Source organism: Carcharhinus amblyrhynchos, chromosome 20, assembly GCF_965287045.1.
Source record: "Carcharhinus amblyrhynchos chromosome 20, sCarAmb.v2.hapA, whole genome shotgun sequence".
Taxonomy (NCBI): Eukaryota; Metazoa; Chordata; class Chondrichthyes; order Carcharhiniformes; family Carcharhinidae; genus Carcharhinus; species Carcharhinus amblyrhynchos.
The window spans coordinates 31176768-31194582 of record NC_137343.1 but is presented as its reverse complement, the minus strand read 5'-3'; the positions used below and the strand labels follow the sequence as shown (position 1 = coordinate 31194582).

General features: G+C 38.6%; 1 protein-coding gene across 8 annotated transcripts in view; it reads left to right on the top strand.

Moving 5' to 3' along the window:
* Window positions 1-17815, top strand: part of mtmr3 (myotubularin related protein 3) — a 96842-nt gene that overhangs the window by 27694 nt on the left and 51333 nt on the right. For 4 of the 8 annotated variants that reach the window (XM_080208365.1, XM_080208367.1, XM_080208363.1 and 1 more), the window contains exons 2-7: window positions 2026-2094; window positions 4265-4342; window positions 4687-4766; window positions 9608-9697; window positions 12108-12224; window positions 14002-14034. In XM_080208365.1, coding sequence (XP_080064491.1) covers window positions 4764-4766; window positions 9608-9697; window positions 12108-12224; window positions 14002-14034 — 243 coding nt within the window. In that variant the 5' untranslated portion in view covers window positions 2026-2094; window positions 4265-4342; window positions 4687-4763. The remainder of the gene's footprint in view (window positions 1-2025; window positions 2095-4264; window positions 4343-4686; window positions 4767-9607; window positions 9698-12107; window positions 12225-14001; window positions 14035-17815) is intronic. The other 4 variants (XM_080208371.1, XM_080208369.1, XM_080208368.1 and 1 more) reach the window with 2 other exon arrangements.

The following is a 17815-nucleotide window of genomic DNA, read 5'->3' as shown; positions in this document are numbered from 1 at the left end:
GACAAATTAAAAGTGAGGTTGCAGCTTTCTCATCCTGGTTAGATGGTTCATCACTTCAAAATGTTGCATGTTACATATACATGCAAACCTGGCTATAGAGGAAATCGAAAACGGAACCTGTACTGCAACGCTTTAAATAACATAGAACTCCAGCTCAACTACTGCAGCTCATTTGTCTACTGAGTGTGCATTATTTTAATGTGTATTACTAATTTAACACTTCTGTGTCTCCAGCCAAATAATTGCATTGTTTATCACAGTCTACAAAATGCAATCCAGCTCATGTGCAGATCAAAAAGTTGGATTCTTGTAAAACAGACAAAAGTTTAATCATTTTATATTAAGTAATGCAAGTAAGTTCTTATCTTGGCCTTGGAGGGAGTGCAGAGGAGGTTTACTAGGCTGATACCGGAGTTGAGGGGGTTGAGCTATGAGGAGAGGCTGAATAAACTAGGCTTGTACTCGTTAGAGTTTAGAAGAATGAGGGGAGATCTCATTGAGACGTATAAGATGATGAATGGGATGGATAGGATAGAGGTGGAAAGACTCTTCCCGCTCAAAAAAGACAGTAGGACTAGGGGGCACAGCCTCAAGATAAAGGGGGGGCGGTTCAGAACGGAGTTGAGGAGGAACTTCTTCACTCAAAGGGTGGTGAATCTCTGGAATTCTCTGCCCGTTGAAGTGGTGGAGGCTGCCTCGCTAAATATTTTTAAGAAGCGGGTTGATGGGTTTTTGATAAGAGAGGGGATTAAGGGTTATGGGGAGAGGGCGGGAAAGTGGAACTGAGCCACGACAGATCAGCCATGATCTTGTTGAGTGGCGGGGCAGGCTCGAAGGGCCGGATGGCCTACTCCTGCTCCTATTTCTTATGTTCTTATGTTCTTAATTCCCATGTATGTCACAAGTGATTTCCGAATGTGTCTTTACTTAAACACGACTTCTAGCTAACAAAAACAGAACAATTTCATCTAACTGGAACTTGTAAAGGTCAAAACCAAAAGTTCAGGCATGAAATTCTTGTTTTATTCTTTGGCTTGATTTCTGAACAAGTATATCATTTTTCTTTTGACAGTAAGGTAATGGAGATGTTGTTTCTTGATGGCAATATTCTATCATTGCTCTAATCTTCGCAACACAAGTGTATTTGCCTCACTGTTGAGCTTTGTTATATCAGTCTTAATTTCTGCAACTCCTTCTTCTGCCTTGCCATGACCCTGCTGGCAAAGAAAAATTCACCTCTTCAACCAATAATGATTACCCCCTGGTTTAGCATTAATATTTGTTTTGACTCTGTCAAGCATCTTTCTTTTCATTCACGGGATATGGGCATCGCCAGCTAGGCTGGCATTTATCTCTCAACTCTTTCATATAAAATACACTTTCGTAAATGGTTTGTGTTCTCAAATCTGGGATTTTGAAATAAATTGAGGAAGAAATAACAAAGGCTTAGCATATCATTTTCAAAGTTTCTCTACAAATTAGAATTCTAGCAGTACAATGGAGAATAGCAAATGTAATTTCCCTGTCGCAAAAAATAAAATTTAACTAAGCAAGGAGAGTGTAAACTAATTAATTTTTAATGTGATGAAATTGCCAAGCACAATGAGAGGTATGATCTAATCATGGTCAGTCATCAAGGACTTGTCTAACTTGTAGAATTTTTCAGAAAAATAATGGGTGAAGATAATTCAGTGGGTGATTTTATGTTGAGTTTGAATAAGCTGCTGACAAGATATCGCATGATAGATGATTGGAAGCAAAAAGTGCGAAGGAGTTTCTCCGGAATAGAGAAGTATGATGTTCTTGATTTTCCATATGATTGACTTGACAGTTAAGGGAATTGTATCAAAATTTACTGATGATACCAAATTGTGTGTGACAAGCTTTGCACGGCAACATCTGTACCATTTGATCATTGAGTGTGTTTGCAAGTACCATTTGGTTATACGATTAACATTGATATAGTCAGAATGCTTTCAATAGCTTTAAAATATTAAAAGTAAAAAAAATTAATTTTTGTTTTAGGTTTCAATGTGATTTTTTCCAAGAAATAAGGTTTTCGGTAGGGGAAAAAGTCAGAATAACTACAACTTGGTGAGTCATGAATCACAAAATCCATTTTTAGAATAAAGTAATTGGATGTGTTAAGAATTTGGCAGTTTAGAGTTGTGATTTCAATGTATTGTTTTATGGAAATGGTTCAAGAATTTAAAAAGCAGGATTGCAAAAGATGGAGATAAAAACCTTGGAGTAATTCAATTCCTCTGGTTTTCCCAAATGAAATCTTGCAGCGTTTCATTTGGCTATGGTGTAGTGGGCAAAACGGGTTAACACTAATATGCCAGCTTGTAAACAGGAATGAATGGTGTGATTTGAGGCGACGGTGTGTAATAAATACAGTCATTAAATGTGGGCCTCTTTGAAAGTGTATGTATTGTCTTTGTCTAATTGAGGGAATTTTAAAGGTTTGAATGGACTTTGAATGGGGTGTCTATTTAGCACAATGAAAGCTGTAATAGATATTTGGACCTTTGTTTTAATTCATCATAACAAAGCTTATGAGGTTTCCCAATACTGAATATTGGGTGAATTAGCATGGAAGGGTTAAGGATAGTGATGAGATAGTGGGGTGGATAGGTGGCATGGAGATAGCATAGGAAGTGGCTGGGGGAGGTGATGGGGTGAGGATTAGATAGCCTAAAATTTAAGGAACCAGGTATGGCAGCTCTCGTGGCTGCATCCAATCTACACGCCTGAGTGAAAATCGGGTTCAATGGGGTTTTTTACTTGAGGTGGGTAGAGCAAGCCAAGAATTTTTCTGATTCATGCTACCTGCCTTAAGAGCGAAAATCTGACATCATCTTGATGTCAACCTAATCAGTCCCTTTTCATAATTTTTAGTGCCTCTATCATGTTCTCCTTTTTTCTACAGAAAAGAGGTGCAGCCTATTCAATTTTACCTGATAAGCATAACCTCAGTTCAGGTATCATAATGAAATTTTGCACCTTGCAGTCTATCTGTATCCTTATAATATGGAGACTAGAACTGCATAGCACTTCCTTTTTTTAATAATGAGTTGGCTTAGTCAGAATTTGGTAAGAATAAACCAGTGTTCTTTCAGCCTCTCCTTCCTTTCCTATGCTTACCCTTTTCTCCCCATGCCTATTTGCAGCTTGCAGATATGTCAATTATACAGAACCCATCTCTCAGTCATTTAAGAGCTTATTGACATTCTGAAAAGCAGGCATAAAATGAAGGTGATGTTTATTGTCTTGAATGTATTGTTTGGCACTATTGCTGACTCCTTCAGTTACTTTACTGATAATTGGGATGAGGCTGAATGACTGACAGTATTTGGATTGGTTAGATATTTTATGGATAGGACATACTTCGGGTAGTTACATATCAGAGCTGCTGCACTCATTCCCTCCTCATGAATTTCCAACTCTTGCCTCCATTGGAGTTTCACAAACCACTGTTTCTGCTTTCCTGTCTCTGTTTTTGACCATCCAAGCTTCTTAACAATAGCCACTGACTTTCTCCCCCAAACATATTTTGCAGTGATTCCCAGGCCACTCAGTTACCGTTGATTTACTATGATATCAAAAAACGCAATAAAAGCCTGTTGCACCTAAATGCAACCACCAGTTCTCTCTCGATTTTGAGCCTTGGTCCCTCCCATTACAGACTCTACGTCCTAATTTCTCTTACCCAGAGGACAAAACTTTCCTCCCTGCCCTACATGGACTCCATCAGCGTATTTTCATCTTCTGAAAATGTAACAATACAAATTCAGTGAAAAGTATTTGTGATGCATACAGCCAATTGGTAGCACGCAGAGGTGAAAGGAGGCAAATGGAAGAATCAACAGACAAACAAAAAGAGTATATGAGGCAATTGTAAGGAAAGGATATGGCAATGGATCAAAAACTGGAGCATAGAATTAGAGTGGAAGAAAAATGGGCTATAACAAAAAGAGGCGCATTTATCTTTAGCTGCTCCATGAATATTGCAACTGGAGAGCAACATTTCTGTTGTTTGTGTTCTATCTGTTTTGGTTTCCATGATTGGAGCACAACTGTATTGTGTGTGCATCACCAGAATTTGACAATTCTTGATCATCATTCAGTTTTTATCATTTATGGTGGGTGGGGTGGTATGTTAGATAATTAATTAATATTCCATTCTATAAACAAATTTATCAACTTATATTTGATTAATGAAGGCAGATTACCAGTTATCTTTTCTGTGATGCTGGTTTAGGGATGGCTTAATAGATGGCTGCAATAGTTTTGGGGGCACTCTTCCTTGATCAGATGATGGCAGAAAAAATACACTGAGGTAAGTTCATGAACAAAACTTACTTCAGAAATAGTCATTAATTTTTAGCTATAAATGTGCAAATATTATTTTACTAGGATATTAAAACTATATGGAAATCACGTTTGAAGGTAGTGAGAAGCATAATGTAAAACTGTTGAAGGATAAACTTGTAAGTTCATTTATTTGAATTATGTCTTGCAGACCATTGCATTTTTGAGTTGATTTTTTTAAATACAATACACACACAATGTCAGAATCCACTTTACACAGTACTACAGTAATTTGTTTTCGTCTTTACTTTGTCATTGGGAAATGACCAAATGAAGTTGCATCATTAATCTCGTTTTAATATGAATTTTCAGATTTGAGCTTGAGTGAGACTGAGGTACAGCGAAGTGATACTGAGGAATAATACCTAACGTGTAACTGTGGAATTGACATGGTGAGTTGGTTACTAGTTTTGTGATGTTTTTATAGTGTAGTCTGTTATGTCCAGTGAATTCTCTTGAATTGGTCTTTATCCTTTAGAGACTTTGTATTCCGTGAACACTTCCTTAGAAATTTTATATCTCCACAAGACTGCTATATTATGCCATCCTATAAAACCATGCTGCAAAAGAGCAATTTCAACACTGCTTTGGATTTTTTTTAAAATAAGTTAAAACGCAAATGCCGTAGTTTTTTAAACAGACCATTTTTTTCAAAACCATTGCCACATCCCAAATATTTGAAAACAACATAATGCAAGGACAGCAAATCATAAATGTAAATAGTGAAAAAGCAGTTTCAATCACATTCTTCATTTGACTGGTTGACACTTGCCTGGAATAATTTACCAGCTCTGTGCCGGAAGTTGGCATAGGGCTGACACAATGGTTAGCACTGCTGCCTCACAGCGTCAGGGACCCTGGTTCAGTTCTGGCCTTGAGCGACTGTCTGTGTGGAGTTTGTACTTTCTCCCCATGATTGCATGGGTTTCTTCCGGCTGTTCCGATTCCTTCCACAGTCCAAAGATGTGTGGCCGTCCTAAATTGATCCTGGCATCGGCGATTAGCAGGATAAATATATGGGGCTATGGAATAGGGCCTGGGTGGGATTGTGGTCGGTACAGACTTGATGGGCTGAATGGCCCCCTCCTGCACTGTAGGAATTCTATGGTAATCAAGTACTCCTGAATGCTGACCCTTCATCTTCGTTGAGAATGGTTGCATTTGAATATCTGTCAAACTTGGGAGTCCAGCCACCTTGCTGCAGCCAATTGACTTACTGGATAAAACTTTTTTTTCAGCAACAGGCTATCGCTTCATTCTGATTATTGTGAGTTGCCATTTTAAAATAGTCAATTTCACAATCAACATCCTATTTATCAGCAATTGAGAGTCAAGCTGACCTTGAGCTCAATTATCACTGACTTCAGCACACAATTATGAAGGTACATCCTAAATGGAAAATCTTTCTTGCATTAAAAATCTGAGGCTTGGCCCTGCAACAGGTGATGAAATGACACTCTTGAGGTTTCTGAGCCAAGTGATGTGCTTTCTTCCTCAGCATACAAGTATAATTAGTATAATTACATCAACATGCAGTGGAAACTTATTTAAATGATGCTGTGAATATTTAATGGAAAATTGCTTCATAATGCTGATTGGTATGGAATTATCTCTTGCGTCAGTGCTGGTACCAGTTCAGTAGTGCAAATAAAATTTAACTTTACGTTGCTTGTGAAAATAAATTAATCTTGGGCAACTTTGCATAAGCTACCTGTATTTTTAATAACTTCTAATTTCAAGTGAAAGTAGAACTTTGTGCATGAAGTCATGTTTAAAACTATGTCAGTTTCATTTTCTGTATGTGGATGGTGAGAAAACTGGGTATCAACAGTGAGTGCCTGGTTAAATATTTAACTATCCATTTTTGTTAAATAGCTATCCATGTGCAAAGGGTCAAATAGTTTCCTTAAGTTTATTGAGCAAATTTTTAATTAAAATTCTCTTTTTGAAGTTATTCGTTGCTTGAGGAAGATAGATTATTTTTTCTGGCAGACAAAGTTTTACTCCTAGTTTTGAAAGTGTCAGGCAGGGAGGAAGCAAGGCTCAAATAAAAATGTCCTCTGTTACTACCTTCACATCAGCACCCTTAGCAACTCAAAGTCACATTGCTAATGCAGTTAAGTGTGGAAGCAGGAAAATCTCACTTGATATTTTGTGCAGTTAGGGATCTTCTTGTTATCTGGTGGCAGACTGAAGCTGAATTCAGGAAGGAAATTCTTTAATTTTTGGATGTTCCTCTAAACTTTCAGTAACTACATGAAAGTTTTCAGTATGCCCGTCAGCTGCTTCATCTAAAAGCACAGTATTATCTTTTAGGTGTAAACTGGGGGTACCCAGTTTTATAACACTGCCACCGCTCTTGACTCTTCTGCTATTGCTACATTTTCAGACAATTATCTGACATTTGGTACTAGATGAGCAGAAATTTTCTCCAATTATATATTGGGAAGACTGGAGCCATTGTTATGGGCCCCTGCTCCAAATGACCACCTTTAGCTACCTACTTCACCCCTTTCCCTTGCAGCTCTCTGAAACTAAGACTATTTGTAACCTTGACATGTGACCCCAAGAGGAGTTCCAACCACATATCAATGCCATCATCAAGACCACCTATTTCTACCTTCAAGCTATTACCCAACTGCATTCCTGCTCAGCCCATCTGCTGAAAGCTTCATTCATGCCTTTGTTACCACTATACTAGACTATTCCAACATCTACTGGTCTGGTTTCTGTATACTGAGGTCAGTCAAAACTCCGCTGTGTCCTTACACTATTCTATGTCCTATGCCTACTGTCCTACGTTGGTTTTGAATCATAGAATCCCTACAGTGCAGAAGCCTTCGTCAACCACAATCCCACCCAGGCCCTATTCCCATTACCCCACATTTTTACCCTGCTAATCGCCTGATATGAGGGTCAATTTTGCATGGCCAGTCAACCTAACCTGTACATCTTTGGACTATGGGAGAAAATCGGAGTACCTAGAGGAAACCCACGCAGACATGGGGAGAATGTGCAAACTCCACACACAGTGACCCGAGGCTGGAATTGAACCCGGGCCCCTGGTGCTGTGAGACAGCAGTGCTAGCCACTGCACTGCCCCTTTGCATCAAGCTATGCCTTCATTTAAAAATAAAAATCTTGTTTACAAATCCCTCCATGGCCTCACTCCACACTACTCTGCAATCTCATCAAGCCTCAATCTTCCTGGATATTTGTAGTTACCTAATTCTGAAGTTCCCGAATTTAATTGCTCCACTATTGGTAGTTGTCCCTTTATTTGCTTTAGCTCTAAGCTTTGAAATTCCCTCCTTAACTTCGCTGACCCTTTATACCTCTCCATTTCTTTGGGTAAGCTTTTAGCCATCAGCTCCACTCTTGTCTTTTGTGACTTGGCGACAAATATTGTTTTATAATACTCCTCCTGTGAAGTGCCTTGGGGTGCCATATTAAAGTTGCAGCATAAATATAAGTTGTTTCCCAGGTCTTGGAGAAAGTTTCTATAAGCTGGCTATTTTGTTGCAACAGAGACGATGAGAAGCTCTCAAACTATCCTGAATATAAAGGTCACGTTTCCTTTATAAATAAAAGCCACATTGTACATTGAAGAAATTAAATAGCAACCGTGAGTGACAATGACCTGTTTTTTTGCCTCAAACTTCAATAATTTCACGAAGTATGTGAGGTTTGATGAAGGGAATAAATTGTTATTGTTTTTGACTTCAATTTAACATGGAGGATTTTAGTAAAGTGCCTGTCCAGAGTTGCAGCCTTCCTTCTGACTTTAGCTGCTTCATATTCAGCTTTAGCTAGATGATTAATTCATTGCAGTCCTCATTCAAAACATTGTTCAGTGCAATTGAGTAGGTTCTAAGTTCATTTACAGTGGTAGAGTTCCAAAATGGCAACTTTAAGTGGCAGAGCAGAACATATCCATTGTAGATGACTGGTTCAGGTAACTTTGTGCGTAACCTCCATATCTTGTAAAGCTCAAATTTTAGTTTAAAGCTGTTTGCAGATTCTGGCACTTAAAAAACCATGGCAACTGAACCATATTTTTTCAAATACATCCTCAAAGCACAGTTAAAATAGGTGTTAAATAATTTAGATAGATAGTGGTCAGTCTATTACTGCCCAGTTCACTGGTTACTGATATTTTCTACACAGCGTGACGTACCCAACTAAAGTTTGAAGGGTTCACAGTGTGTAAGCTTAGTTTCTTGTGTGATTTTATGTAAATAGACTTTCCTTTTGGAGATAGCTTATACTTTTTTTGTTTTACAATGAGCAAGCCATTAGAAGTTATATAGGGTAGATCATTAAGGAGTTTGTACTTACACATTCACCAGAGTGTGTGTGTTTCTGGTCCTGCTTAGCAAGGAGAACACTTGAAGGAAGGCAGTTTCTTACAGAAGGGGAACATTCCAATAGCACCTAGCAACCAGAAAGAATGCATTTGGAAAAACAATTATGATTGGGTAGCCTGTCCTTGATTGGAAATGGTAATGGTACTTTTTTAAAAATCAGCTTTGTAAAATGGCTTGTACAACATAATAACTCATCTGTTGATACTTTCTGAATACTGATATCAGTAGTTAGCAGAAAGCAATTAAATAATACTTTGTAACATCCTCAGTTCAAAGTCCATTGTTTGGATTCATCAGTTATCTGATGTTTTAAGCAGGTCCACCTGTTCCCACAATATCATTGGTATCATTTTAGTACAATGCTTTAGGAGTGGAAAAATGGTGGATACAGTATTTGGCTCAGTGAAACTATTTTCATTACTGTTTTATAATTGATCACTTTTATGTTTCAGGTAAATATTTATATCTACAATGTTTTCCAATTCTCACATTTGTGGTTAGGTATTCTAATGTCGTTCGATAACCCAGGAAATTCTTGACTAGGTACCAAGCATCCTGGACTGCAAAGGTTACAGCATATATACTTACAGCAATTCTGTTTAGGTGTATTAAGGCAAATTTTCTTGGGAAATAGTTGTGAATATTGATGCTATCATAAACCAAATGTGCCAGAATGAATATGCCCTCGTTCCTGTGTGTTCTGACAAATCTGCTGATGTCAGGAGGATGTATGCATTTGAATAATACAACCCTCAAAATAGGTAATCTTTATATCTCCATCATACAAAAGGAATGACCATTGTAAATTAACTGGGAAAATATAATATGTACTGTTTGGCTAAAAAGGAAACTAATCCTTCTTTCAGGATGAAGAAGGACAACATAGTTTGGAATGTATCCAAGCCAATCAGATCTTTCCCAGAAAACAGCTAATTAGAGAAGAAGAAAACCTCCAGGTACAGAAGAAAAATATGGATTTAGTTGGAAGTACTGTAGATTTTCATCCAGTTTTCCATTTGTAAGTGAGGTATTCTGATCATTTCCATGGTAAGTGATGATCTGCTTAACCAACCTTCATTTATCAGTATCGGGTTTCCAAATGGTATGCTCCAAAATGATACTAAGATCAATAACTCCAACCCATTTTGGAGTTATTGATTTCGTATTGACACTGATTTGAGTGGATACTTAAAACAAAATGAAAGTCTTGCCTTTCAATGCCTTCCCTGACCATGGAATGTCCCAGAATACTTTACAACCAATTAATTTTTTTTTGAAGTGCAGTTGTTGTTGGAATGTGGCAGCCAATTTGCAGGTCCCAGAAACAGTATTATTATGATGAAAATCCAATCTATTTTTATGATGTTGGTTGAGGGATCAAATTGGATAGGATGCTGTTGAAAATCACCCTGTTCTTCAAAATAGTGCTGTTGGCTCTTTTGCATCCAAGTGCACAAATAGGACCTCCAAAAGACAATACCTCAGCAGTGAAGCATTGGAGCACTCTTACAATCTTGAATTGTAGTGTTGGTCTAGATTTTGTATTCCAATGTGGATTGGGACTTGAGCCCATAACCTTCTGACGCAGGCGAGAGTGGTACCAGTAAACTGCAGCAGACATATCAGGATCAAATGGCAGGAGTTTCCTGATTTTCCCCCATCTCAGTTGGAAAATGCTGCTTTTGTAGTGTAGAGGCTCTGAAGTACCAGACTATTAAATGTTAGTGTTTTATATCATCAAAGAAGAAGTAGCGTCATCAAAGAAGAAATAGCGAGGCACCTAAAAAAAAGAATGGTTTGATCGAGCAGACGCAGCACGGATTTGTTAAGGGGAAGTTGTGTTTGACGAATTTATTGGATTTCTATGAGGATGTGACTAGTGCAGTAGACAGGGGAACCAGTGGATGTGTTTTTTAGATTTTCAAAAGGTGTTTGATAAGGTGCCTCATAAAAAGTTGCTACAGAAGGTTAGGGTGCACGGTGTTGGGGGTAAGGTGTTAGCGTGGATAGAGGATTGGTTGTCTAATAGGAAGCAGAGAGTTGATATCAATGGGTGCTATTCTGATTGGCGGTTGGTGACTAGTGGAGTGCCTCAGGGATCGGTGCTGGGGCCTCAACTATTTACCATTTATATAGATGATCTGGAGGAGGGGGCTGAGTGTAGGGTGACGAAATTTGCTGATGACACAAAGATGAGTGGAAAAGCAAACTGCGCGGAGGGTGTGGAAAGTCTGCAGAGGGATCTAGATAGGCTAAGCGAGTGGGCGAGGACCTGGCAGATGGAGTATAATGTTAGCAAGTGTGAGGTTATCCACTTTGGCAGAAATAATAGTAGGAGGGATTACTAATTAAAGGGTGAAAAGCTGCAGCATGCTACGATGCAGAGGGACCTGGGGGTCCTTGTGCATGAGTCGCAAAAACCCAGTCTGCAGGTGCAGCAGGTGATCAAGAAGGCGAATGGAATGCTGGCCTTTATAGCGAGGGGGATAGAATATAAAAGCAGGGAGGTCTTGCTGCAACTGTACAGGGCACTGGTGAGGCCGCAGCTGGAGTACTGTGTGCAGTTTTGGTCACCATGCTTGCGCAAGGATATATTGGCCTTGGAGGGAGTGCAGAGGAGGTTCACTAGGCTGATACCGGAGATGAGGGGGTTGGACTATGAAGAGAGACTAAATAGACTGGGTCTGTACTCGTTGGAGTTTAGAAGGATGAGGGGGGAATCTTAGAGACGTATAAGATAATGAAGGGGATGGATAGGGTAGAAGTAGAGAGATTCTTCCCGCTCAAAGGATAGCAGGACTAGAGGACACAGCCTCAAGATAAGGGGAGGGGTGCGGGGCGGGGGGGGGGGGGGGGTGGTCAGTTTAGATCGGAGTTGAGGAGGAACTTCTTCACTCAAAGGGTGGTGAATCTCTGGAATTCTCTGCCCATTGAAGTGGTGGAGGCTACCTCGCTAAATATATTTAAGTCACGGGTAGATAGGTTTTTGATAGACAAGGGAATTAAGGGTTATGGGGAGAAAGCGGGAAAGTGGAACTGATCCACTTCAGATCAGCCATGATCTTACTGAATGGCGGGGCAGGCTCGAAGGGCTAGATGGCCTACTCCTGCTCCTATTTCTTATGTTCTTATTATATAGATTTTAGGAGTCACTGTCTGCCTGACTTCATAGGAGTTAAGTACTCTCTATAACAAAGTGAGTTTGTTTTAAATTTCCATCTGAGCTGCACCGATGTACTGGCTATGTATTTGAAGGCTGAGTGAAGATTATGTCAGCAAATTTCTGTATAACTAGATGCAATATTAGGTTGTAGAATTTTGTTTGTTCATGACTTAATCTGCGTAATAACTGCTTCCCAATTTTAGGTTCCTTTTCCTGAACTTCATGGAGAAAGTACAGAATACATAGGACGTGCCGAGGATGCAGTTATTGCTTTGTCTAACTACAGATTGCACATCAAATTTAAGGAAACAGTCGTGAATGTAAGTGTTGAAAGAAGTTTTGAATGATCAACAGCTGTCCAAGTCAATTTTTATTGGATTTGGACTTAACTGCCACATGTTATGAAATCTGTTTTTTCTGGGTAATTTGTGCAGATAATAAACTAGTTTGTGTTTTTACAAGAAAAACAATATTATAGAGGGATATGCATGCAAGAGCAAAATAAAAAGAAAGTGTCATTTTTGCTCTGTTTAGCAAATACATGGGGGGTTTAAGTGTTCTTTACAGTAAGATTGATTATCCAGCCTTTTGGAGTAACATGATTGCATCCTTGTGACCCAACAAATAAATGGGATCAGTGTAGTCAGTGTAAATCCCTTTTAAATCAGGCAGATTCGTGATTAAATGCTACATCCAATTTCCAAGCTGTTACATATTTCCTGACATCTTTAACCATGCCACCTATCTCATTTTGCTTCTGTCCCTTTTTTAAAAATTCTGCTATTTTCCCTTTCCCCACACTTCTTTGATGTCCCTGTTCTGTGTGCCTTCAGTTCTTTTACCATCATTTCCATACACAGCATCTCCCCAACATTGACAATCTTCTTCCCACCCCATCATACTTTCTGCAATCTATGTTCACTCTCCTCCACAATCTCACTTCCCCCTCCTGCAGTCTTGTTCTCAAAATCACTCCTCATTCTTGTGCACTGTTTTCCTAACCCTTAATCTACTTTCTTCTGTTTTTACCTCTTCTGATTCTTTCTGCCCAAAATTGCAGAAGCTAGTAGAAGTATTGGAGCATAAGCAAGCAGGCGAGTTAGAGTAACATCAAGTAATAAATAAGTTAAAACACATTATAGCTCCTCTTTGTGGTGATTAACAGCAGTAACATCAGGACTTGGGTGAGTTAAGGGAGTACCGTCATTAACCAATTTGTCTGGAACATGGTGAGAAAAACTGTTTGCTGGTTTTGAGGTCTGAGAGTATGGTCACAGAGTATGGTCATTTTCTAGTCTAGCCATTGAGCCTTCTGATCTTTCAAGATCAGTTGGCTAACTATTGATTACTACCTTCACACTCTTAGCCTTAGCACAAATAAGTGAACATTATTAAGAAAATTACTTCCCTTTACAAATACTCCAAAAAGAAACTAAACTTCCAGTTCAGGTATTGTTACACTAACTGCTGTGAGCTGTTTTGCAGGAGCATAGTGCATTAAAACTGTTGTTGTTGTCGTTGTCCTATCAGCAACATTATATTGTACCTCAGATAAGACATTGGGACTTAAGGATGGTGGAAAGTAGTTAAGCCTGCTAAGAAATCTGGTGGTACTGCTTTGTTAATTTTATAATTCCTGTCAAAAAGTCAGGATTGCCTGCAGGTTTTTGAGGCAAGCAATTTTGGTTAAAAGCACTCACCTACACTGATCAATGATTCTACGCAGGAGGGACCAGTTAAGAGGTGCTCCATGGCATGGGTAAAATTGAGAAATAGTAGAATTTGTGCATTAGATTGCACATTTCTACTCTACAGAATTCTGCAAATACTGTAACTTGGCTGCACATTCTTACTAATGCAGAGAGAACTTGAAAGAGTTAAGGGTTATGACTGGTGGAGAACTTTGTTTCAATAATGTAACTGGAAAAATGTTTGCATTAGGGACTAGTCTGTTGGGTTTAATCCAAGTAGAGGATATGCATTGCTCTGTTAAATGAATGTACAGAATAGAAGTGTTTTAACTTTCTGAATTCTACTTTATAGCTTACAGAGCAAAGAGATTTAGCTTTTCTGTTTTGTTTTTGGTTTCCTGTATAGAATATTTATCAAAATACCTCTTGTGAAATAACAGTAAGTATGATTTATTTAAGTAACTCTAGCATCATTGATGAAATTGTTATAGCATAATGCTGACAGTGCATTGCAGCATTGCACACCTTCATGCACGATTGAGTTAAATTGTGATTTTTAACCAAACATTGCATAGTAATGATAATAGAATTTCCTGAAGCAGTGTTGTAACTAAGCCTTATTATTGTATTGATAGCAGTGTACTGTAGGAATAAGTCCAACTTAACTCACTGTTTGATTCTTGTAATTACTCATTCTAACTGATATTCCATTAATGACAAGCATGATTACTTCATCCTACTGTTATACAACTGTGTTCTCCAGAGAAACAATTCAAGTTTGGGACGGCAAAATCTACACATTATATTGCTGCATGAATTAAACATTTCAAATGGACATATCGAAATATTGGTGCCCATTATTATGCTTTACTGGAACCCTAAAAACACTGCTGAGGGATTTGCAACCTTTTATCATACTAATTAAGACTATCACTGTTATAATGCAGTTCAGAGCAAGATTATGCTACAAACTAATATGTTTTCAATTAAAACTGACTTCCTAACTAAATTGATTTATGCCAGTAATTATATATCTTAATTGAGTGAGTGGCTATAATTGAAAATGTATTAAACTTGTTTCAAAATTCTCTTACACTTTATATTTGTTCCATCGATGCCAGATGTTCCTTTATCAGCTGCATTAAGCTGAACGCATGGACAGTCCAAACCATGGAATCAGTTGCTTGTTTTTTTTTTGCACTGCCTGTCTCAGCACTCTTGAATTAATGATGCATGTTCCATATGGCTATTTTGCTGCTCTTGGATAGGCTTTTGATAAGTGAGAATATGTTTTGTTATCTAGGAGGAGAATTAAATAGAGGCTCATTTAAATACTAAAACTATGTTGTAATATGAAACATGAAAGGGACATTCCCATGTTTTCCCAACTTCATTACTCTATCTTTTTTAAAATTCATCTTCCCTCGTTAAAATGGTGAAGCATTCTGGAGTTGGGTTACATGAGAACCAGCAACTGTGGGATCTTTTCCAAGTGGTTCAGGAGATCCATTTGTGCTGCATATTTGTGAAGCTAGTGATCATTGTTGAGCAGTTTAACTGTAGGGAACAATCCTGACCTTGTCCTCCATCTCGGCCTTTTGACCAAGATCAAGCGTAGACTCGAGTGTGAGATCAGGTGCAATGCCTGTTTTTGTCAGCCTCAATTGAGTATGTCCCTTTTATCAGGACCATAAATTGGATTCAGTTTAAAGTGGCTTCTAGGCAAGGAAGGAGATGGATTAGGGGCTTGCTCCATCCACTCTGCACAATGGCTTTGTAAATGAGAAAGGTATAAAGTTTTTTAAAAAACTACTGTCGTCATAAAATGATCCATGCACTTCGCAGCAGCCTCTGGATAACAGGCAGATGCTAGAATACTGGCTTATTGTAACCCTCTCCAGCCCTCCCAACTTGCTTCCCATCCTCCAAAAAAGTGTTTGGACATTGCCATTTGTTATGCCCCTGCTGGCACTGAGACTAAGATGAACTATTTCAGTACACACAGGATCAAATCTGGAATCTTCCAGTCTGTCTGAATCAGTATTGTTACTCAACACATTTAAGATTTTTGGCAAAAAGAAGCATACTCATTTTGTTCATTCATTTAGTTTAGGTTATTGTCTTATCGATTCTTCACCTTCATACATTTCATCATGCAGCCTAGAAGTGAAATCCTCAACTTCTCCAATGTGTTTCCAATATCTCATTCCTCAGAAACAAGGATTATTACATACCTCTGGATTTGTGATTTGTATTAAATGCTAATAAATTTGAATCTTATGGTGGAAATATTTGAATTTTACAGCTGGAAACATTACAGTTTATCTATATGGATGTAGTTTAGTCATAGCCCACAAGTGATAAGGTTGCGGCTGAAACCCTTCTCCAAATATGAGAGTACATAATCTAGGCCAGTGGTTTCTGACCTCTTATTTAATGACACACCTCTATATAAAAAAAAAGGCTGAGGCACACCTCATTTCTTCTCTGAACTGCCCTCTAGAAAAAGTATTTTTGGGGCGATTGAGCCTGCACTCTCCTGGGCCCACTTTATTTTCTGTTCCTTGCAGCACAATCTCGAATTCAAAGCTTTTTTTCCTTAATTTGGGTTCTATTTAGCACCCCTTGCTGGGAACTTTGTTTTTAACTTTACCATGTCCTATGCTTTTTTTTAAATCTCCCTCCATCTGTCTCACTTCTCCCAGGGTCTTTGCACCCTTTTAAGTTTTTCTTTTTGTGTGGGCTTATAGGATCTTTGTTTTAAGCTCCAAGTTTCATCAGTTGGCACGGGCCTAACCAAAGTAAAAAAAAATCTAAACCGTGGGTACACGGTTCTTTCCCAGCCACGTTTGCGTAGGAAGCCTGAAGTTCGTCGGACCTTGGAGGTGCTGACCATAGAGGTGAAGGCTAAGGTTAGTTTTAGTTCAATTAAATGAATTTTAATCATTTTGAATCTTTTTTTTGTGGCACACTAGGGTCTCCATGGCACATCAGTTGGTAACCGCTGATCTAGGCTGACACTTCAGTGCAGTACTAAATGAGTACTGTCGTGGTACACGTGCAGTGTTTCCAATGAGATGTTAACTAAGGATCTGTCTGCACTCTGGATACACAGATTAATTTTCCAGTTGCTCTGACCTTTGACCAGTGTCGCCAAAAAACATTTATCTCATTGCTTTTTGAGGGAACTTTGAAATACCTCGGGTTTGTGAAAGGTTCAAGTTTTTTTTCCCTGTATTGCTTTCAGAAGGAATTTTGTAGGACCTGCTCAGATCCTAGACATTATCAATGATCTGTTAACAGTAGCTTTGTCATTGTTTGTAGTTAACAATCTACTTGACCACTCTGTTCCTTGAATAATATTTTGTCTGGTTCATTCTCACGATGCTCCATGTCTTTGAAGGGAAAGGGTTAATGGAAGAAAATGAGCATGCTTCTTAGCCAAACACAAAGGTTCACTTGTGTCCAGAAAACCTCTTTGCTGCTTGCATAAATCAGTTGTTGAGCAACCAGGTTGTAACTAGGAAAACCATCTTTGCCTTTTATGGTAGGACTGATTTGCTTTGTCTTTGGGGAGGCACAAACTCCACTTTATCCACAGAACCTGCTTTTTGAAGAATGCATTATCTCTGGAATTATTCACACTTAGTTAAACAGAATCTGAATTGACTTTCTTTGCCTTGCCTAATAGGGAGCAATATGGTCAACAGTTTTACACAATCTACTGGTGTGATAGAAGTTCCACTGAAAATGGCAACATTGCATTAAATAATTCATAACCAAAACGTAAATTACTTTGAGTGAATGAGTCAAAATAAAAATGTGCTTCACAAGAAAAGCAGCAGTATATGAGATCTGATAGAACTGGTTATGTCCAGAATATGGTAAGGTTCCAGCATTTAGCAGTTGCTGGATGTACAAGCCCTGGTCAGGTGAACTGTTATGCTTCAAATGGGGTCAGCATTATCTTTGAAACAGGCTTAATTGACAACTTGATACTTAGAGACTTAATCTTGAATAAAAGTGTCAGATGTTGACTAATTCAACAGTGCTGCCAAGTAACTGCAGCAACTTTGGTTATCAAATGGCACATACTCAACAATAACTTGCTCACTGAGGTTCAGTCTGGGTTCCACCAAAACTATTCAGCTCCTAACGTCAGCACAGTCTTGATCGAAACATGGGTAAAAGAGTTGAACTCCAGAGATGAGGTGAGAGTG